At 43.1% G+C, this 24244-nt stretch overlaps 1 protein-coding gene and 1 long non-coding RNA gene across 3 annotated transcripts; one reads left to right on the forward strand and one right to left on the reverse strand.

Moving 5' to 3' along the window:
* Nucleotides 1-882: 882 nt before the first annotated feature.
* Nucleotides 883-12777, reverse strand: LOC142659058 (uncharacterized). Its single transcript, XR_012850260.1, has 4 exons — nucleotides 11857-12777; nucleotides 6633-6715; nucleotides 5805-5851; nucleotides 883-1214 (listed from the first exon to the last, which is right to left on the reverse strand). It is a non-coding gene; the product is annotated as an uncharacterized LOC142659058 (long non-coding RNA).
* LOC142659056 (histo-blood group ABO system transferase-like) lies at nucleotides 12504-24130 on the forward strand. 2 transcript variants are annotated; one of them, XM_075834772.1, is made up of 5 exons: nucleotides 12504-12600; nucleotides 17015-17062; nucleotides 17714-17743; nucleotides 21551-21685; nucleotides 23055-24130. In XM_075834772.1, exons 2-5 carry the CDS (start codon nucleotides 17022-17024, stop codon nucleotides 23737-23739), a joined length of 891 nt encoding a protein of 296 aa, XP_075690887.1. In that variant the 5' UTR covers nucleotides 12504-12600; nucleotides 17015-17021; the 3' UTR covers nucleotides 23740-24130. The 2 variants fall into 2 exon arrangements, with proteins under 2 accessions (XP_075690887.1, XP_075690886.1); XM_075834771.1 differs by lacking the exon at nucleotides 12504-12600 and adding an exon at nucleotides 12991-13122.
* Nucleotides 24131-24244: the final 114 nt, after the last annotated feature.

Here is a 24244-nt window from a genome sequence, read left to right on the forward strand (position 1 = left end):
CTGGAACCTGATGGACCCCATTGTATATCAATCCACGAGGTGGCAGCTACATTCATGGCTTAGCTGATACGGCAGAGCGTCGAGACTTCCGTTTTGAACAGAAGCCACGACGCAAGTGTGAACATAGACTAACTCTAGCATTCTGGTTTATATTTTTATAATATGGGTCAAGGCTAGATTCATGAATTTACCAAATTTGAGTTCTCCAATGTCCAATGTATGAAAATTAACTGGTCCATGCAGAAAATGTTTTATTTGTTCTAGAAAAAAATATTTGAACCCCCTCCCCCCCCCGCCACGTCACCACAAGAGCATGCAGAATTATTCAAAGCAAAACAAGCAAAAAAAAACAGAATATGCTGTAAAACCTCTAAAAAATTGTGTTGGAAAATATTATGTAAATGGGAACCCCCCTAGCAGCAGAAGGACCATTAGAAAAAATGCTGCTATATAGGGATAACCCAAATGAAAGGGAATTTTTGAGTAGCATGACTATAAAGCACCTACCCGTACGCCGCCTCTGACAGCTAAATGTATTTAATTTTATTTACATGACGTGTAAAATGTATGTCATTTATATGGTAATTTATGTATGACTTTAAATTAAAATAATCAAACGATAAAAAAAATTATAATTTTTTTTAAGGTTGGTTTTCCCTGCTCAAAGCAAGTTTCATATTTCATATTGTATAATCCCCCTTTCTTGCTTATGGCTATTCTTCCCTTTAACAGCACACCATGTGGTCAGGCATGGTATTGCAAGTAAAAACTTGATTGGTATTAAATTTAGAAGACTATTACAAAATAATACAGACAGGCCCCACTCAGGATAATCACTTGTTCACGAATTGCCAAACACCCAAAAACATATCAAACACGAAAAAGGAGTAGTTGCCGCTTTTATTTCTCAAAGCATCCCTGTAAAACGAGAGGTTGAATCCGGTTGTTGGCTATGGCCAAATACTCCATTACACCTTTTTTGATACATCTTCCCAATGTGCCTATATCTAGGTAAAGAGGCAAACAGGAAAATATAAGAACCGAAAATGACTGAATATTCAAAATCAAAAATGTTATAGTATGCCCATAAGGCCCTGTTCATGTGTCCATAAGGCTCCATTTGCCCGAAATACTTAAAAAGAGAGTGTTCTTTTGGCCTCTGTCGGGCTGGTAAACGGCAGTATACATTTTTCTTTTGACCACTCTATTCCATCCTGCAAAAAAAAACACAACAACGTATACTGCGGGGTATCCTTTTTTAACAAGTGAGCCTATCGGTGACATATACCACTGTATGGCATATGTTTCAGGCATCCGTTTAACGAATACACCAGGGACTTAGTAACTCTGGCGGCAGGTGCCGCTTCTGTGGGAGGTTCCCGCCACCGAGTCGCCTACCTGGCTCGCCGGTGGCCTGAATTCTCTGCTGCTCATGGCCGCCGGCATCTCCATACTGCCTACTGTGGCCGCAAAGTCCTTCTGCTCGCGCCCGACGGCTCCTTAGGGCGCATGCCTCTTAAAGGGTCAGCGCGCATTCAAAAACCTCCCTACTTAGCACAGTGGGTCCACAACCCACTGGTCCTTACACATCTGTCACCTATAGGCTATAAAAGTATCCGTTTGACGTATAGATCATCAAAATACTCATGCTCATGTATCCGTTTAACGCATGCCATTGTAGACTATGGGTGACGAATACCACTGTTGGGTATCCGTCATAGCCCACGCCTAGCGTATACGTTAGGAGCTTTTCCCAGCGTATACGGTAAACGTATAAAAACACGAGATGTGAGTAAAGTCTACCATATACTGGCCCGCAAGAGGACAAAAGTGCACTCCTCTGGCCTCCGTCGGGCTAATGTAACGCTATAGATGCGCTTAACGTGTATGCCACGAGCTTTCCTGTTGTGAAGAGGGCATAACAGACATCACTGCTAAGGAAGCCACCGTCTGTGGCGATAGGCGTGGGGCATGCAGCGACCATCTTTCTTGCTACGTCGCTCCTTTGTAGGTATTATTTATGTGCTTACCTTTTATTCATGGCATCTTTGATAATATATTTATGAACTTTATCCTGCTGTATCTATTATGGGCATGGCTGTAGAGACCAAAAGCCCATAATGTGAGTTGCCCTTGTGCTCCCACAATAAAAACACATAATTCACTTTTGATGGACAGGGGTCGGTCACAGCTTTTATTAAATCTCCAAATTTATAAAATCTCCACATAACCATTCTATACAAATGGACATGAATGGAGAGAAGTGTATGACGCTGAACTCGCTCCATACGATGCTGGTGTCGGCTGTATGTTACAGCCGACACTTCAGAGTAACTAGTGGCATCGCGCTCAAGCACGATCCTGCTAGTTTAACTCGTTAAATGCCGCGGTCAATACCGACTGCAGCATTTAAATCGTTAGAAAGAGGGGGGCGGCCCCCTCTAACAGCTCGTCGCGCGATGGTTGCTCTGGGGGCCTAATGAAGACCCCCAGGTCTGCCATCTTTGTACACCTATTAAGCCCTGCCTCTGGATAGATGCTTGTTAGAATCATGATATACTGCAATACTTTAGTAAATAAATGAAAGTAAGTAAATAAAAAAAAAAAAGTAAAAATGAGTTAAATAAAGTTGTTTTTTTTGTGTAAAAGAAAAATATATACATAAAAAGTTCAAAAAAAAAAACCTTTTCCCATTTTCCCCCTAGAGCATAGTAAAAATGTAAATAAATAAACATAATTGGTATCACCGCGTCTGTAAAAGTCTGAACTATTACAATACATCATTATTTAAAGAGGCTCTGTCACCAGATTCTCAAACCCCTATCTCCTATTGCATGTGATCGGCGCTGCAATGTAGAGAACAGTAACGTTTTTTTTTTTTTAAAAACGTTCATTTTTGGCCAAGTTATGAGCAATTTTATATTTATGCAAATGAGGTTTGAAATGGACAACTGGGCGTTTTTTTTTCGTATGTCCAACTGGGCGTGTATTGTGTTTTTAACTGGGCGTGTTTACGTGTAGGACGCTGACCAATCAGTGACCAGTCTGCATCATGCAATAGGAGATAGGGGTTTGAGAATCTGGTGACAGAGCCTCTTTAACCCGCACGGTGAACGTCGTAAAAAACAAAAATTGTAAACGCCAGAATGTCTATTTTTTGGTCACCTCATCTCCCACAAAAAATGAAATAAAAAGTGAGCAAACCGTCGCATGTACCCCAAAAATTATTAAAAACTACATCTTATCCCGCAAAATATAAGCCCTCATACCACTTAATCGACGGAAAAATAAAAAACTTACGGCTCTCGGAATTTGGCAGCACAAAATAAATTTTCTTTTTTACACTTAGGTTTTTACTTGTAAAAGTAGTAAAATATAGAAAAAACTATACATATTTGGTATCGCCGTAATCGTATTGACCCACAGAATAAAGATAACAGGTTGTTTTAATTGCACAGTGAATTCCGTAAAACCGGCGCGCAAAAAAAAAATGGAGGAATCGCTGTTTTTTTTATTTTCTACCCCACAAATAATTTTTTTCCCATTTCCTAGTAAATTATACGGCAAAATAAATGGTGCTACGAAAAACTACAACTCGTCCCGGAAAAATCAAGCCCTCATAGTACTATATAGACGGAAAAATAAAGACGTTATGGCTTCTGGAATGTGGGGAGGAAAAAACGAAAATGAAAATCTGAAAGTTGTTTACGACGGGAAGGGGTTAAGAAACAAATTAGCATAAATTTAAAATTGCTCATAACTTGCTCAAAAATGGTCGTTTTCCAAATAAAAACCACTGCTGTTCTCTACATTACAGCGCCGATCACATTATGTAGGACATAGGGCACTTATAATGTGGTGACAGAGACTCTTTAGGCACGTAAAGCATCTAGTTATAAGATTTGTGATTTCGACTATTCGGTATTTTCAATGATTTTATCCTCTCGTTTGACTTTTTACTTATGTATAGGCACATTACCTTTATATCTTCATACAATAGTAGAAGAGACCCACCTATTTGATGTGTTTGCACTATAATTAGTCTTTCAGTAGCTGTGTTCTTATGGTCTGTACTTCCTTGTATTTATCATTTATGTCTGTTATTGTACTTTTAATTGTTTTTAATTATTCTGTTCTGTTTTTTTATGACCTCAATATAAGATTTAGCCCTTTGATCAATATATAAGCTATAAGTGCACAATTGCTTTTTGTGCACTTACGAGGCTATTGTAACTTTTTGAGACTTGCCTAATCCGAATGTATTTAATACATGCTGCATCGGCACAAGCATAACACATACCTGCGGTCAATGACGTAACTTTCATAGAGGCACAGCTATGGGCCAATGGTGAAAGTGGTCCCGGGAATGTACTTATTGAATTTGTCTGCAGTCCCCACTAGCTACCGTTGTGTTCAATATAAGCTGCATAAAGCTATGCCCACTGGGCTCCCCCTAGTGGTGACTGGATGCACCTGGTATTTTATCTTTTAACTGCATAATATTTTGTTGCGGCTAGCAGTTAGTCAACGCGAGCCACTGTTCTCTTACGGGGTGGGCTTAGGTCCTGAGCCGGCGCCATCACTTGCAGGTGTTGAATGTAGTGTACAGCCGAGACCCTATTCTAACCACTGGGATCTTCTGATGGAAAAATAAAAAAAGAAGTAATTGCTCGAAGATGAGAAAAAAATAAAAACAAACAACCGCATCCCTTGGTCTAACATAGGCTGCTTTACTAAAAGGTATCTAAACTTTCCAAAAACTTTTTACATGACATATCAGAAGTTTTGATCGGTGTGGGTCCGAGCACTGATACCCCCACTGATCGCTAAAACTAAGCGGCAGAAGCGCTGTGCTGCTTCGTTTCTGATCAGCGCCGAGCGAGTAGTGTATGGCCTCATAGAGTTGCTATTGAATATGGCCCTTGGTGCCACCACATCTACCTTCAACTTCTAAGCATCTTCTCATTCTACAATCAAGAACTCTAGCCCATCATGACCATGTCAGGACCTCCTGCTCCCCCTACCATCCTTGTGTCAGAGATCCTAAATCTATAAATGACTGGTGCCATTTGTTAGTAATTTGTATACTTGGTGCCCAAAGTTTTCTCCAGACTGTGGGTGATATTGAGGCAGAAGGCTTTACTGACCTCCTGGGCCTTTGGTGCCACCACATTTCCTTTTGTAAAACATTTTCGCCCCTCACAAATTAAGAACTCCAGCCTACCAGGACTATGTGGGGACCTTTTGCTCTGTGGTTGGTATAGACAGCAGGAGGCTTTAGTGTCCTCCTGAGCCATTGGTGCCACCACATCTACCTCCTCCTTCCAAAAAGCTTCTCATTCTGGATTCAAGAACTCCAGCCCACCAGGACTATGTGGGGACCTTCTGCTCTGCAGAATAGTATAGACAGCAGGAGGCTTTAGTGACCTCTTAGGTCTTTGGTGCCATCTCCTTCCAAACATCTTCTCACTCTACATTCAAGAACTCCAGCCCACCAGGACTATGTGGGGACCCCGAACTTGTCTCGAATCAAAATTTCTAAAGCTGTATGCAAACGGCTGGCATCTTTTGTCAGTAATTTGGATATCTAGTACCTAAAGGTCTGGAGATATTTTACCCAGACTGCGGCTGCTATTGCCAGCAGGAACTTTGGTTTCACAAATAAAATTCACTGACCCTCTGATGCTGGTAATGAAGACGTTCAAGAGGTGCCCATAGAAACCCATCAGCCTACTTTTTACATCTGAAAGCTGCCTGGGCGTCATCATTGGTTTTGTGCCAGTGTCATAAAGGTTATACTGTACCTGGATAACAATGATGCTCGTAGCTCTGCTGACCCCTGTTCATCCTACTAAAAGATATAATGTAAAGGAAGGAGAGCTGCATACACCACACAAGTCGGGACATACACAGTGGAAAGAGGGACCCATGGTTCATATTACCCCACCCCCTAGGTTGCAGGATAGGAGGGCCCGGTGAAGGGCAATGGGGCACTTGGGCTTTATTCTCCCTTCCTTGTCTGATAATCTTGCAATGGTTGTGGAGCAAGTTCACACCATACAAAAAAAAAAAGGGGGGGGGGGACAGGGCTAGATAGAGCAGGGCCAACACCCCATATCAGCGACAGGGGACACCTCTATGGTATATAACATATCGATTGTAATTCACATCATTTGGCAAAAGATATATATTTCCATATTACAGCCTCGCCCTAGTATAAACACCCGCCAGTGACGCCCATCCCTTATAAGACAACACCCAAGGTATGTTCAGGATTATTCATTTATATCGCAGTCACTGGAGACAATTCCCACAAAATGTCTCTGGAAAAATGTAAGTAACACTGCTTTCTTTCTATTTCTGCTGGGATCCAAGACATTTTGCCCCCACAAGGTAGAGATGGGAAAGCAGAGTACTAATATGGCTGCGTGAACCAGCCCTAAATCGAGGAAACCTCTTAAAAGACTTGTCTTGAGGACCATGGCGGCATGTCTGTCCCCTGATCATTACTAGAGAAACCTTTAGAAGAGAATCACTAATGGCAGCCATTAGAGCGCCCATTGGGGTCACTTTGTACAGATACAGAGTTGCATATGAATATATATTGTTATGCAGAGTTAAATTTAACCTACCTTTCTACTGCCTGCATGAGTGTCAGTCTTAACTGCACTTCTAGCATTCTATTCTTGACACCGGAAGTTCAGGATGAAAATGTCTTAACATAAGGAAGAACACAGAAAGACATAAATAGTTAACTTAAAGGGAAAGATGAGCGTTATTCATAAGCAATTATTATCAGTGAGTAATGCTGGATGTGTAGGAGTTGTAACTACCTCGTTCACATTATTACATTGCAGGTTATACGTTTTATAGAAGACGACTCTACCTCCTCATCACCTGCCTGCTCCTTAGTATCTTTTCAGTCTGGTAAGTCTCTCACTCCCAATTTTTTAATTACTGACGTGCAGAGTGCAAATCACGATCACTCCTATTAGAGGGCGTCGTCTCAAAACTTGCGTTGTATACAAACTACGGAGTCGCTCGGTCCGATTGGATGAAAGGTACATGCGGTCGCCGCTCCTTTCAGAGATAAAGTGTTGTGGGTGCTACCACATGGTGAATCAGCCGATCAGGATAAGAGGCTCACTTTGCCACATGCAACAAATAGATCATTTTTTTATTTTTTTTAAAAGAGGAAAAAATGGAGGAGATTTTTTAAAAGTCACATGATGAGATGCATTAATATACAAGTTGGTGAAATTGGCGCAAGTCACACCAAATGTATCAACATGGCACATGTAGCAAATTTGTTGCAATTCACATTTTCGATACTTGTCTCTTCCGATCATTACCATATGGCTGACAAATACTCGCGCTGTTTTTTTTATATACAAAATTATATACAAAATTATAATCTTAAAGAGGATCGGTCACTAGTTTAGTCACGCCCAATCTCCTCGCTAATCTAATAGGCGCCGTCACACTGATAATAATAGTGAAAGTTGTGTCCCAAAAAGGTTATTATTTTAAAAGTTATGAGCTTATTTCTAAATATGTAAATGAGGCTATACTAGACAAGTGGGAAGTAACAGCAGCGGTTCTCCTGAGGTGGCGCTATCTCCCAGCCTCTGCCGCTGTCCTATCAGCATGAAGCTGCTTCACACAGTGTGAGAGACTGAGGCTGGAGGGAAGGGGGATCACTTCAAATAGCCATATCTCCTGCTGTGGACCACCTAGAACAGCTGTTCTGGTGGCATATGAAAGAGGAGATTCTAATCTGACACCATGGATCGCAGTTCCAGCTGTGACACAACCGGAGATATCACCAGTTGAAAACACAGTCGGCGATGGAAGCCATAGACTATATGAGCACGCTGTGTTGCTGGGCAGGGAAGGGGGAGAAGCTGTATGCTGATTGGACAGCATCATAGAAAAAACATTACACCGCCCAGAGTGAAAGAGTCACCTCCCATTTGGCTATTAGAGCCCAATTAGCATATTTAGAAAAATCCTTACAACGCTGCAAATAATAAATGTTTTTTTAAAACAAATTACACTGTAATTATCAGAATCAGAGCGCCTATTAGATTAGTCAGGAGATGGGGAATTAATAAACTGGTGACAGATCCTCTTTAAGTAAATTTGGCGCATTTTACTACACCTTTTGGTCATGCCCTTTTTTTTTTAGACACGGATTCGCTATGATGCTAGTAAATATATATGCACATTGGAGGAGGAAGGTATATGGAAGGAGGTTACCTATATAAATACATTTAGTTTGTCAAAAACCTATAGAAAAACGTGGCCTAAAGCTAAGAAGGGCCCTCCACTTACCATTTTTAGGCAGCAATTCATGCCCACATAATACCGCCAAGATAATACTCCCGTACACAAGCCACATAAAACCACCATATACTGTCCAAATAACGAGAAGTATCTAAATTAAACTCCACATAATACTGCAATCCAATTCCCAAATAATACCCCCATACACTGTTAAATAATACTGGGTGGATTTAGCTTTCTCCCTGGGTTTCAATTTCGACGGTTTGTCACCCCCTAAAACCGTCCCTTTGTACTGCCGACTACTGTACTGGGTGACGTTGTGACATAAGCGAATATTTCCAACCAGTCCGCCTGATCTCATAGTATGGGCGTAACTAATAGGCTAAGCCAGCATGGTGCCCTAAATGTAACCGTGGCTCTGGCACCTTATAGAAACAATTATAATACGGAGCAGTGGATGGATGATAGGTGTAGTAGTGGATTCATCAGTATTTTGCACCCGTGCAATCTCCCTCTATGTAGCATTGTGGCTTGTCTACATCCAGCTGGGAACGGATGTCTGAACCTGCCCTGGTATCAGTATGTTTACCATTTTTCAGCGTTGTTTTTTTTTTATACGCATAGCTGCCCCGAATATAAAATACCGAACAGATAAATGTGCATAGGCACAGAGAAGTCCCAAATTTCCCAGCTGCTATCGAATTAATTAAAATATAACTTTTAATGTTTAGATTAGAAACAAATTGGAAACAAGTTGCAGTAAATAAAGTAAATAGTTGTACAATAATTGTTTGATTAAAATTTTTTCTTCAGAGCTGGTTAGTCTAACGTTGGAGATCTGGAGTATAGTAGGATCTCAATGTGTCAGGCATGGACGGCAGCTGCAGACTGCTCGGGCAGCCTCTATTATGACACAGTGGTAGGATTAATTTGTTAGACCAGCAATGATTTTAAAAAAGAAGAAACGCTAGCCCCCCCGACATGTTTCACTGCTTCAGCAGCGTCCTCAGGGGATAATTTCAGGGCTATTACTCGCGCGTTTGATTTCCTCTTCCTTATATAGTGAGGAAACACCTCACTATATTATCTATATTTACCCACATATAATTAAATTACTATGTGGCAGGTGTATTGTCTAGGGAGAACCAGAAAATGCGCCGTATGAGCCGGCGTGTGAGGTGTTAACTGCTACGTCTTAGTTTCTCATCCTGATGTAGTTGCGCTGTTTAAATAACTGTTTGGATGTATATATACATCCACAAACAGTAGTGGTAATTAAGGTGCTGGCATCAGTGTTCATGGTGATGACATGTATAGAGGGAGAGGAAAAATGTCTTATTTTAAATTGTACAACGACAATGCGTTGTGAATCTGTTATCAAAACTACTTGTTGAGTATGTTAATGTATATTAATAATTATATGTTTTTTTAGTTTTAGTTTTAATGCACCAGGCATTCCACATGTCCGGGACAACGGCCTCGACATATGATAGGCCGATCTCTGTGCCAGTTAAACACAGAGAAGGCTCGTCTCGGTTCACAATCTTCATTGGTTGCTTCATGGTGATGACACACCATGAAAGAGGTGTTTCCTCACTATATAAGGAAGAGGAAATCAAACGCGCGAGTAATAGCCCTGAAATTATCCCCTGAGGACGCTGCTGAAGCAGTGAAACATGTCGGGGGGGCTAGCGTTTCTTCTTTTTTAAAATCATTGCTGGTCTAACAAATTAATCCTACCACTGTGTCATAATAGAGGCTGCCCGAGCAGTCTGCAGCTGCCGTCCATGCCTGACACATTGAGATCCTACTATACTCCAGATCTCCAACGTTAGACTAACCAGCTCTGAAGAAAAAATTTTAATCAAACAATTATTGTACAACTATTTACTTTATTTACTGCAACTTGTTTCCAATTTGTTTCTAATCTAAACATTAAAAGTTATATTTTAATTAATTCGATAGCAGCTGGGAAATTTGGGACTTCTCTGTGCCTATGCACATTTATCTGTTCGTTCATTAAAATTATCCCTGCCAGCTGCTAGGGTCTCTACCAATTTTTTCGAATATAAAATACCAGCCCGGAAGACTGTAGATATTGCTGCCCCTATGATTAGGAAAAAAATCATGCAACCCTAAGGGCACACAGGGCGGATATGCTGCATACCCTAAGGGCACACAGGGCGGATATGCTGCGTACACTAAGGGCACACAGGGCGGATATGCTGCGTACACTAAGGGCACACTGGGCGGATATGCTGCATACCCTAAGGGCACACATGGCGGATATGCTGCGTACACTAAGGGCACACAGGGCGGATATGCTGCGTACACTAAGGGCACACAGGGCGGATATGCTGCATACCCTAAGGGCACACAGGGCGGATATGCTGCGTACACTAAGGGCACACAGGGCGGATATGCTGCATACACTGAGGGCACACAGGGCGGATATGCTGCATACACTAAGGGCACACAGGGCGGATATGCTGCGTACACTAAGGGCACACAGGGCGGATATGCTGCGTACACTGAGGGCACACAGGGCGGATATGCTGCGTACACTGAGGGCACACAGGGCGGATATGCTGCGTACACTAAGGGCACACAGTGAATCCGTCCTGGAACCCGCAGGGAATTCCTCCGGAAAAAACGCACAAAATTGTGGTGCAGTTTTTCAGGCGCGATATCCGCTGCGGAAATACTGCAGGGAGAAAAAAAAAAGTTTATGCTTACTACCTGGGCGTTGTCATGGCGACACCTCCCTGAGGGATGACCCTGTAGTCCATCGCTGCAGCCTTTGATTAGCTGCCATCCCAGGAGGCCAGGCTGCAGGGGATGCGTCGCCGTGACAACGCCCGGGGGTAAGTATGAACCTTTTTATTATTTTTAAACAAAAAAAAATAATCTTTTTCTCTAATTTGCAGAATCGCAGCTTTTCCGCCGCAATAATCGCAACATTTGCCTTTTTGTTGTGGGTTTTACCTCCCCAGTGAATTCAATGTGGAAAACTCGCAACAGAAGAGCACCCACGGTCCGTTTTTTTTCATCTGTATAGTGTCAACGTATGCTGCGGGTAAAAAAAAACGCACCTCAGGTCTATGAATGGACGGTTACTCTGCAGATTTTTTACGCTATGCGTGGACGAGTTTGGGTGTCCCTACCCGAACACATACATAGTGACCGCACACGTGGATGTGTATATACACGGCAGTGACCGCACACGTAGATGTGTATATACACGGGCAGCCAAAGAAACTGGTGTAATCGTAACGATAATCTTACTGAAAACCACCATATACACCCGTACCGCATATACACCCGTACCGCATATACACCCGTACCACATATACACCCGTACCGCATATACACCCGTACCGCATATACACCCGTACCGCATATACACCCGTACCGCATATACACCCGTACCGCATATACACCCGTACCGCATATACACAGTGCTGTGCCCCATTTATTAAAACTGTTTAACAGAAAAACTGGCCTTGCTGCCCATAACAGCCGCAGTGTAGCCTTCATTTATATATTCACACATTAATAAGGTTTCCCTACCTCAATAATGTCCAGCATTGGTCTGTGCTGTTCTGAGGTAAAGTGATAAGCTCCTCCCCTTCTTGGCTGATCTGAGGTAAAAGTGATAAGCTCCTCCCTTCTTAGCTGTTCTAATGTTCTAAAGTGATAAGCTCCTCCCTTCTTAGCTGTTCTAATGTTGTAAAGTGATAAGCCCCTCCCTTCTGGGCTGTTCTGAAGTAAAAGTGATAAGCTCCTTCCCTCTGGACTTTTCTGAGGTAAAGTGTTATAAGCTCCTCCCCTCTGGGCTGTTCTGAGGTAAAGTGTTAAACTCCTCCCCTATTGGCTGTTCTGAGGTAAAAGTGATAAGCTCCTCCCCTCTTAGCTGTTCTAATGTTGTAAAGTGATAAGCCCCTCCCTTCTGGGCTGTTCTGAAGTAAAAGTGATAAGCTCCTTCCCTCTGGACTTGTCTGAGGTAAAGTGTTATAAGCTCCTCCCCTCTGGGCTGTTCTGAGGAAAAGTTAGAAGCCCCTCCCCTCTGGGCTGTTCTGAAGTAAAAGTGATAAGCTCCTTCCCTCTGGACTTGTCTGAGGTAAAGTGTTATAAGCTCCTCCCCTCTGGGCTGTTCTGAGGAAAAGTTAGAAGACCCTCCCCTCTGGGCTGTTCTGAAGTAAAAGTGATAAGCTCCTCCCCTCTGGGCTGTTCTGAGGTAAAGTTAGAAGCCCCTCCCCTCTGGGCTGTTCTGAAGTAAAAGTGATAAGCTCCTTCCCTCTGGACTTGTCTGAGGTAAAGTGTTATAAGCTCCTCCCCTCTGGGCTGTTCTGAGGTAAAAGTGATAAGCTTCTCCCTTCTTAGCTGTTCTAATGTTGTAAAGAGATAAGCTCCTTCCCTCTGGCCTTCTCTGAGGTAAAGTGATAAGCTCCTCCCCTCTTGGCTGTTCTGAAGTAAAGTGATAAGCTCCTGCCCTCTGGGCTGTTGTGAGGTAAAAGTGATAAGCTCCTCCCCTCTTAGCTGTTCTAATGTTGTAAAGTGATAAGCCCCTCCCCTCTGGACTTTTCTGAGGTAAAAGTGATAAGCTCCTCCCCTCTTAGCTGTTCTAATGTTGTAAAGTGATAAGCCCCTCCCCTCTGGGCTGTTCTGAGGTAAAAGTGATTATGCACACTTCCATCACCATTTTCACGTCCATTTCTCACGGATCCGTGTGTCCGTTATGGTATCCGTGTGTACTCAGTGTCCGTTCCGTGTTTCTGTTTTAAACGGACGTTGTGCTACCGTTTTGCTACCGTGTTTCCCTTAAGAAAACGGAAGGTATTGAACTTTATTTGAACTTGCCACATGTCCCAGTCTGTGAATTTTGGCACGCCCTGCCGTTGCTAGGGCAACGGATCCGTCAAAAACGGACAGCACACAGAAGCCTTCCGTGTCCCGTCTGTTTTTTTGACGGACCCATTGACTTCTATGGGCCCCACGGTCACGGAATCACTGACCAAAGTAAGACATGCTCTACTTTTGACGGAACGGAACAACGAATCCGTCAAAATAACGGAAGTGGGCATGGGCCCATTGAAATTAATGGGTCAGGGTGCTATCAGTGAAAAAAAAACGGATAGCAGCCTGAAGGAAAAAACTGAAGTGGGCATGAAGCCTTAGGCTATGTTCACACGGAGTATTTTGGGGGAGGAATATCTGCCTCAAAATTCCGTTTGGAACTTTGAGGCAGATATTCCTCTCCCTGCACGCCGATTTTCGCGGCGATTATCGCGCCGTTTTTCGCCCGCGGCCATTGAGCGCCGCGGGCATAAAACAGCGAGAAATACACTTTCTCCTGCCTCCCATTGAAGTCAATGGGAGGTCAGAGGCGGAAGCGCCCGAAGATAGGGCATGTCGCTTCTTTTTCCCGCGAGGCAGATTTACTGCTCGCGGGAAAAAGACGCCGACGCCTCCCGTTGAAATCAATGGGAGGCGTTCGCGGGCCGTTTTTGCCGAGTTTTGCGACGCGGTTTCCGCGTCAAAAAACTCGGCAAAATACCCCGTGTGAACATAGCCTTAGAAGGAGATGAAGGTCTCTGGTAACACAGGGCCGAGGACTGACACCACAGCTCACAAGTGTCCATCTTTTGGAGGGACAGTCCCTACTTTTTAACCCAAGTCCCTCTGTTTGACCTAGGAAATAGATTTGTATTAATAAACTTATATTTCTCCAAAAATTATTTCATCATTTGGAAATATGTCTATATATAGTGATTTTTGTGCTAATATTTAAACTAAAAGATATCCAAGTTCGTAGATCTGAAAAAAAAAAACATGAATCATTTACACAAAGACCCATAAGGCGCCCTGCGAATTTGTTGCAGATTTTCTGTTGCGGGCCGAAAACCCATAGTGGATATATTCTCAAAATCCCATCCACATACTGCTGAACAGATGGAAAATGGTCCATTTTTTTCTAGATGAAACACAGACGAGTTTTCCAAAATTGTCATGTTGTCCGTCTTTTCTGCTGTTTTATTCCACATCGTGGATAACATTAGATCAAATCCCATCCACTTTGCTGTTACTTTAAACACTAGTGAGTGCAGCTCTGGGGTATAATACAGGATAAGTAATGTAATGTATGTACACAGTGACTCCACCAGCAGAATAGTGAGTGCAGCTCTGGAGAATAATACAGGATGTAACTCAGGATCAGTACAGGATAAGTAATGTAATGTATGCGCACAGTGACTCCACCAGCAGAATAGTGAGTGCAGCTCTGGAGTATAATACAGGATAAGTAATGTAATGTATGTACACAGTGACACCACCAGCAGAATAGTGAGTGCAGCTCTGGAGTATAATACAGGATATAACTCAGGATCAGTACAGGATAAGTAATGTAATGTATGTACACAGTGACTCCACCAGCAGAATAGTGAGTGCAGCTCTGGAGTATAATACAGGATATAACTCAGGATCAGTACAGGATAAGTAATGTAATGTATGTACACAGTGACTCCACCAGCAGAATAGTGAGTGCAGCTCTGGAGTATAATACAGGATATAACTCAGGATCAGTACAGGATAAGTAATGTAATGTATGCGCACAGTGATTCCACCAGCAGAATAGTGAGTGCAGCTCTGGAGTATAATACAGGATGTAACTCAGGATCAGTACAGGATAAGTAATGTAATGTATGTACACAGTGACTCCACCAGCAGAATAGTGAGTGCAGCTCTGGAGTATAATACAGGATATAACTCAGGATAAGTAATGTAATGTATGTACACAGTGACTCCACCAGCAGAATAGTGAGTGCAGCTCTGGAGTATAATACAGGATGTAACTCAGGATCAGTACAGGATAAGTAATGTAATATATGTACACAGTGACTCCACCAGCAGAATAGTGAGTGCAGCTCTGGAGTGTAATACAGGATGTAACTCAGGATCAGTACAGGATAAGTAATGTATGTACACAGTGACTCCACCAGCAGAATAGTGAGTGCAGCTCTGGAGTATAATACAGGATGTAACTCAGGATCAGTACAGGATAAGTAATGTAATGTATGTACACAGTGACTCTACCAGCAGAATAGTGAGTGCAGCTCTGCAGTATAATACAGGATGTAACTCAGGATCAGTACAGGATAAGTAATGTAATGTATGTACACAGTGACTCCTCCAGCAGAATAGTGAGTGCAGCTCTGGAGTGTAATACAGGATATAACTCAGGATCAGTGAAGGATCAGTAATGTAATGTATGTACACAGTGACTCCACCAGCAGAATAGTGAGTGCAGCTCTGGCGTATAATACAGGATGTAACTCAGGATCAGTACAGGATAAGTAATGTAATGTATGTACACAGTGACTCCACCAGCAGAATAGTGAGTGCAGCTCTGGAGTGTAATACAGGATGTAACTCAGGATCAGTACAGGATAAGTAATGTAATGTATGTACACAGTGACTCCACCAGCAGAATAGTGAGTGCAGCTCTGGAGTATAATACAGGATGTAACTCAGGATCAGTACAGGATAAGTAATGTAATATATGTACACAGTGACTCCACCAGCAGAATAGTGAGTGCAGCTCTGGAGTGTAATACAGGATATAACTCAGGATCAGTACAGGATAAGTAATGTATGTACACAGCGACTCCACCAGCAGAATAGTGAGTGCAGCTCTGGAGTATAATACAGGATGTAACTCAGGATCAGTACAGGATAAGTAATGTAATGTATGTACACAGTGACTCCACCAGCAGAATAGTGAGTGCAGCTCTGGAGTATAATACAGGATATAACTCAGGATCAGTATAGGATCAGTAATGTAATGTATGTACACAGTGACTCCACCAGCAGAATAGTGAGTGCAGCTCTGGAGTATAATACAGGATGTAACTCAGGATCAGTACAGGATAAGTAATGTAATGTATATACACATTGACTCCTCCAGCAGAATAGTGAGTGCAGCTCTGGAGTATAATACAGGATATAACTCAGGATCAGTACAGGATAAGTAATGTAATGTATGTACACAGTGACTCCACCAGCAGAATAGTGAGTGCAGCTCTGGAGTATAATACAGGATGTAACTCAGGATCAGTACAGGATAAGTAATGTAATATATGTACACAGTGACTACACCAGCAGAATAGTGAGTGCAGCTCTGGAGTGTAATACAGGATGTAACTCAGGATCAGTACAGGATAAGTAATGTATGTACACAGTGACTCCACCAGCAGAATAGTGAGTGCAGCTCTGGCGTATAATACAGGATGTAACTCAGGATCAGTACAGGATAAGTAATGTAATGTATGTACACAGTGACTCCACCAGCAGAATAGTGAGTGCAGCTCTGGAGTACATGCTTCCCAATATTTGCATCCCTACTTTTAACTTCCAGAAATACCAGGTTTCAGACAAATTTAAATAAACCCCACTCACTTTACAATCCGTAAGTGAAAATACTGTGAAAAACTGGACAGTTGGGCTATATGCTGGAGTACAATAGAGGCTGTAACTCAGGATCAGTACGTTATCTACAAAGTGATTCCGCTGTTAGGAACGACATTCTCAGGACGGGGCCTAGAAGCTTTAAGCTATGATTCTGCCTATGAGACCCCACAGTGACCAGGCCCTGAGCCCTATCTCATAGCTTGTCCCATAAACAGACCCCTGATTGTATATGAAATGCCTTCTCATCATCATTTCCTTCTAGGTATGGAATGAGGCTGCGGACTGTACCCCTGTATGACTGTGCAGGAAAGTGAGTAAATGTCTGCAACTCCTGTCACTACTGAAATCCTGAATCCTCCTCCCATCATGCCTCAGGACAGAGCACGGATATCACACTCCCTATAGTCTTCTTCTGTGCTCATTGTCGCCCCCTGCTGAGTAATCCGTTAAATACGTGTTGCAAAGAGGAGGGAACGGTGTGCGGAATCATAGACTTTCTATTGAGCCTGTACACCACTCGCTTTCCGAGGAAAGCCGAGCAGAGGCGATCAAAAATGAAGCAGCACAGCGCTCACCTGAGAGCTTCCGCAGCTTCATTTTAGCGATTTATGGGGGTCTCAGTGCTCGGACCCCCACCGATAAAAACATCTGACACGTTACTATGACATGTCAAAGTTTTATGAATGTTTAGTTACAATATAAAGGACGGCCCATTAATTTCAATAAAAGGTTTCCCTGCTAATAGGCGATTATGGGGGGATGGGACAAATATGCAAGGATTACGCAGCATAAATTGACACGCTGCGGAATAAAAAAAATGCACCGCATGTCAGTTTCATCCACTTTACTGCTACTGTAATACGCTGCGAATTTTTCGCAATACAATACGTTGCGTTATGCACAGGTTATCTGTCCAGTGTGCATATACCCTAATTCTATTCTTGTTTACAATTTATTCTAGAACGTGGCGGGATACACCCAATGGACCAGTGTAAGTTTCATGTATTATATTCAGTTTTATTATGAAATTATCAAATTATTACACTACAGTGGGGGCAGGGCAGGTCTTGGCTGGGGGGATGGGAAGCAATAAATTAATCTGTGCTAGAAATGAGCCAATACTGATGTATGCCAAGAGGTATTTCCACCCTCAAATCATCTTTTGACATTGTTCCCTGTTATCAGCCATTTCAGGTACAGGTCCTTTGTGGTGCTGGATCAAATTTCAGCCAAAAAATAAAAAGACCCCCTACCATTTTGAGTCTGCTCCCATATCTTTATAATCTACAAATAGAAAAGATGGACACGTGCCTACAGAATTAGACTACACAGGGTTTGTGTGTAGACTGTTACCATGGAAACACATACGTCTGCATAGGAGGTGTGGACACAAAATTGAAGGACATTTATTTAATCAACCATTGCTCCATTTAAGAGGCATTGGAACAATAAAAATAATAATTGCAAAAGTATACATACCCTTTAAGTTGTCATATCATAAAATATATGAATGAATAATGCCGCAATATGATTCATTTAGAAAGAGCAGGAATCATACCTCCAGGTTTCAACTGTATCTGCGTCCTCAGGACAAAGATACAGTTGAATCCAATGCTGAAGCAGGAAGCAGTCAGCTCCCTGCTTCAGCATTCGACCGTGAGCGGCTCGGCACAGACAGGCGCGATGCAGTGACGTCATTGCGCCTGTCTGCGCCGAGCAACTCATAGCACAGAGCGGTGGAGCAGATGGAGCTCCACCACTCGTCAGGTTAACGAGGCTGTGTGAATTTATTTTTATTTTTTATTAAGCACTTTGGGGGACATTATACTGTATGGTGGCAGCTAAAGGGGGATTATAATGTATGGGGGCAACTGAGGGGGCATTATACTGTAAGGGGGCAGCTGTGGAGGCATTACACTGTATGGGGCAGCTGTGGAGGCATTATACTGTGTGGGAGGCACTAAGGGGGTATTATACTGTGTGTGGGCAGCTATTTGGCATTATACTGTGTGGTAGGCACTATTGGAGCATTATATTGTGTGGTAGTCACTCTGGGGGCATTATACGGTGTGGGAGGCACTATGGGGGCATTATACTGTGGGGGGGGCACTATGGGGGCATTATACTGTGTGTGGGAAGCTATTTGGCATTATACTGTGTGGGGGGCACTATGGGGGCATTATACTGTGTGAGGGGCACTATGAGGGCATTATACTGTGTGAGGGGCACTATCAGGGCATTATACCGTATGTGGGCAGCTTCTTGGTATTATACTGTGGGGGGGTCACAATGGGGTTATTATAATGTGTGGGAGACACTATGGAGGCATTATACTGTGTGGGAGGCACTATGGAGGCATTACATTGTGTGGGGGGCACTATGGGGGCATTACACTGTCTGTGGGCAGCCATTTGGCATTATACTGTGTGAGGGACACTATGGGCGCATTATACCGTATGTGGGCAGCTATTTTGAATTATACTGTGTGGGGGGCACTATGGGGCATTATACTGTGTGGGGGGCACTATGGGGCATTATACTGTGTGGGGGGCACTATGGGAGCATGATACGGTGTGTGCTGAACTGGGTGTGTATGGGCAGGGATTGGGCAGGATTAGAGGCGTGGCTTAAGAGTGAATAAAATTGCTGCATGTGGTGTCCCTCTTTGCAATACTTGGCAGTTAAGAGGTATGCAGGAGTAGTGCAGTCAGGAGCAAAAGATCCACAGCACAAAACATATCCAAAATTATAAAAGTAGCAAATACATGAATAACACATCATGTAATAATAAGTCCTGACAGATAAAAACAGAAGAAGCAAAGTATACACATCAGCCAGACGTGCTGTAGCCCCCCAACTGCTTCAGAACTACATCTCCCAGCATGCTCTAATAGCCACAGGTAGAATGACCACAGAACACAGGACAAAACATCCAAAACTGTATGAAAATATACCAAAATGACATCACACACATTTATATATAATACAAAAGGCAAGTCTATGCGACACAAGTATATAATGATGTAATACAACAATCCCAGGTACTATATACCCTTGTTGCCCCTAGCAACCAATCAGAGATCAACTTTCATTTCTTCTGCTCAGGAAAAATGAAAGCAGCTCTGTGATTGGTTGCTATTGGCAACAAGGCCAACAGGTATTTTGCCTACTCACTTTCTGACCCACTGGTAGAACAACAAGTCCCAGCAAACGCGTGCATAAAATTATATATTTCAAACCTATCACAGGCTTCAACAGTAAAACAAAAGCCTCCATAGAGCTGCAGGGGCCAGCCACAGAAAAATGATGGTCGCCTAGCAACTTCAAGAGGAACAGCCCCCTGTAGCAGCAGATAACACTCACTTTTTGAAGAAAAGATGCCACGTATCTCACAATAATCTTCACATTTCAGGTCGTCAGTCCACTGGTAGTTTCCATATCCAAAGGATCAGTAGTGAGATCTTCAGTGTGGATCTTTCCACAGGTGTCTGAGCCTTCAACATGGAGGGCGTGATAAGGAGTGAGACACCTGGAGGAGGATGACCACACTGATCATGTGGATCCAGGCCTCAGGCCTACACGATTGTTGTACAAGGGACGGTCACATGGAACTGCTGCACAAAAACACCACATCGGCGTGCGACAACATCCACCTTTTTAGGCCGGATTCACACACTTTTTCTGTGCCATTTTTCTGCAAGTTTTTGCCCAGGACTGCTGCGGGCAGATGTTACTTTAGTCTCTAGTAAAATATGGGAATGCCTACATACACATCGCTTTGGTTTGCGGCATTTTTCTGACGTTTTTCTTCCATAGGATTCAATATAGAAGACACCAGAAAAAATACATGCTCAGAATGTTACAAAATAAAATACCCTACTAAAAACGCAAATAAAAAATGGCTGAAATCCAATATTGAGGATATATTATATGCAAATTTGTACAGCAATTTGACATGATATCGCGTCGCAACAAATCTCCGTAAAGGCCTGGTCTAAGGCCGAAGTTCCACAATAATATAACGCGGCCCATAATTGCACCAGCGAGAATACATGACGTTACGTGTTGGATCTAAAGATATCACGTGCGATAAGTGACAGCAAAAGTAAATTGCAATCTCTACAAGGAAAAAAATGCACGCACATTGTAACTATCACAAAATATGCGGAGTATGGATTCACACGAGCGTGTTCGGTCTGTAATGGACGAACGTATTTCGGCCGCAAGTCCCGGACCGAACACAGTGCAGGGAGCCGGGCTCCTGGCATCATAGTTATGTACGACGCTAGGAGTCCCTGCCTCTCCGTGGAACTACTGTCCCGTACTGAAAACATGATTACAGTACGGGACAGTTGTCCTGCAGCAAGGCAGGGACTCCTAGCGTCGTACATAACTATGATGCTAGGTGCCCGGCTCCCTGCAGTGTTTTTGGTCCGGGACTTGCGGCTGAAATACGTTCCGTCCATTATGGACCGAAAATGCTCATGTGAATCCAGCCTTAATATGTCCACAGATCACATTTATTGGTATGAGATTTCAACTTCGGCAAAAGTGACAGCGCTGGCGTCAGTCCACAATGCAAGTCCGCAATGACTTCAACGGACGGCCATGAGATCACATGATTGGCTAGGGAAAGTTCTCTTATATTTATGCTGGAACATCTTGGCACGATACATAGCACATGCTTGCTGGGACTTGTTGTTCTGTTGACATATATATATATACAGTCATCATTCCGTCTTCTTTATGGTAAATATACTGAGCGATAGAAGATTTATGGTGTGACTTCCTCTATCAGGAGGACTGACGTACAGACGCTGACTCCGTGGCTGGCACCAGTCGTATGGAATGGCACCTACAACATAGGCATTCTCAATAAACAGTATAACAAGAAAACCCTCCGTATCGGCCTGACTACGTTTGCTATGAAAAAGTAAGTAATAGCAGCATGTAGCGCCAGCTCGTGCCACAAGGGTTGGATTATAGGGAGGACCTATGGGTCAATCGGCTCTGGTGCCTCCACCACTTTTAGAACCTATGGGGCCTACATCACCCAACCTCGCTGATGCCTGTTCAGTGATCCTATCCAGCCAAGAAAAGGGTGGAGAGATGGCCACGCATGTGGAAAGTTCTTACTTTTGGAATCTAAGGCTTTCTTCACACATAGTTTATTTTATGGCGGCCAGTATTTTTTTTAGCAGCATGCGGCTTTTTTGTGGCGTTTCTTCTATTTATTACATTTGTAACATGCATTTTTTTCTGGTGTTTTTCAAGTCCTACAGAGCAGCCTATGGAAAAAGTACCAAAAAAAACCATACCTAGAGCATGCTGCGTGGATTGCAGCCAGAGAGTTGCTGGCTTGCATGTACTCTCCTATATGTGGCTACTGTAGGGGGTAAGGACCCATGCACACAACCGTAAAACCGCAGACCGAACCACGGTACGCGGTTTTACAGACCCATTCGATTTTATTGGTTGCGGACACCTTTCCAGATGGGTGTCCATGCCATAGAACCGTGCAGGGAATTATGGAGCATGTCCGTTTTTTTGTGTTTTATGGGCCGTACTCCTATACTTTGTATAGGAGCACGGCCCGAAAATGCAAGCGGCCGTCAGCAGCCGACCGTGCCCGCAATCGCGAGCTGTGATTACGGGCGCGGTCATGTGCATGGGGCCTAAGACGGGGTCTGGACCCAGAAGTGGGAATGAGGGCCCTCTCCAAATATTTCCACTAAATAGTCAGGCAGTTCTATACTACACCAGCACTACCAAGTGTAATAACAAGAATGAACCTTTTAGGAAGTTTATTGGGCAAGGCCTTTGGGGTTTTTCCTTCTATGTGTCCCCCAAAAAGCCTCCTTCTGGGTACAGAGATTCCTTTTTGTCTTGCTTCTTTTGTATACAGAAACTGCAAAATATTCTCATGGTTGCTGATGCCTAAGTCGTAGGACCCTAAAACAAGACTGTGTAGCATAGAGAGACAGTGTACTATGAAGACAGAACTTCCTGTGACTACTTTATGTAGTTACATGTAGTGAACTGGTGGTCACCCAGACAGGACGTTGAGTGGTAACTAGGCAACCTGAACTCATATACTCAACAAAATATGCAACTTCTGGAGGAGTAGGTAGTACCATTATACTAAATGTATACAGCTACTATAGAGCAGCTACCCCTGAAATAATATTCTAAACAGGGCTGGGACGAAGGATGGGCAGAGTAGGCCACAGTCTAGGGCACCATTGGGGTAAAGAGAAGTGTATTTCATTACCATAATAAAGAAAATATTCACTTTTTTCCAGATATATTGTGTTCCTAAAACCATTGATCGAAACAGCAGAAATGTTCTTCATGGTAGGACATAAGGTCAACTACTACATCTTCACTGATCGCATCAACGAGGTCCCTACATTTTCTTTTGGTGATGGGAGGCAATTAATGATCATACAACTCCCAGCCTATCAAAGATGGCAGGACGTCAGTATGAGGCGTATGGAGACCATCCAGGACTACTCCCGACAACAGTTCTTACATGAGGTGGACTATCTCATGTGTGTCGATGTCGACATGAAGTTCACGGATGACGTTGGGCTGGAGATCATAGGTGATCTGGTAGGATCCCTACATCCTGGATATTTTAAATCATCAAGGGATCAATATCCTTATGAACGTAGAGCATTGTCCCAAGCTTTCATACCCAATGATGAAGGCGACTACTACTACGCTGGAGGCCATTTCGGTGGCAATGTCCAGGAGGTGATCAAGTTGACCAACCATTGCCACCATGCCATTTTAGCAGACAAGGCAAACAATATTGAGGCACGTTGGCATGATGAAAGTTATATAAACAAATATTTCCTACACCACAAGCCAACCAAAGTCTTGTCTCCAGAATATATCTGGCTCTATTACTATGGAGATCCACCCATTATTCAGAGAAAGAGATTTGTAGAGGTTCCTAAGAGCAGGATATTGTTGCGTTACTAATGAACTGCATTGTTCCATGGACTTTCTACATCTAAATTCAAGTCCTATGTGTTTTGAGAAAATCCTATGTCTAACTTCTGTTTTAAGGGCCTTGCTTCTTCTATTTTGGCAGACATTGTTATAGGACATATCTAGGTACAGCCCTGCCAGGACCTTCCTCCTCAATGACTTTACCATAGAACTAAAACTCCCCACGTTCCTTGATATGGTGGTCTGGCAATCCGTCTCTGCTTGTTGCTGTATCTTCAGTTGTAAAAATGTGATATTGGGGATAACTTATACCGGGGAGGGAGAACCTAGGGAACAAGAGGAATCCAGGAGACGAGACTGCAGTCTTATGAGAGATTGTGAAGGAAATCTTTGGACAAAAAAAATAAAAATGTAAACTTTATTGCAGGAGATACACACAGGATTCCTATCTCACGATTACCAGTCTTTGGCTCTTTCTGTAATTTCTCTACACTGCCATTAGGATTAACCCAATATGACCAGAAGTCAAGTGTAC

The sequence above is a fragment of the Rhinoderma darwinii genome, chromosome 8, assembly GCF_050947455.1.
Source record: "Rhinoderma darwinii isolate aRhiDar2 chromosome 8, aRhiDar2.hap1, whole genome shotgun sequence".
NCBI classification, from domain to species: domain Eukaryota; kingdom Metazoa; phylum Chordata; class Amphibia; order Anura; family Rhinodermatidae; genus Rhinoderma; species Rhinoderma darwinii.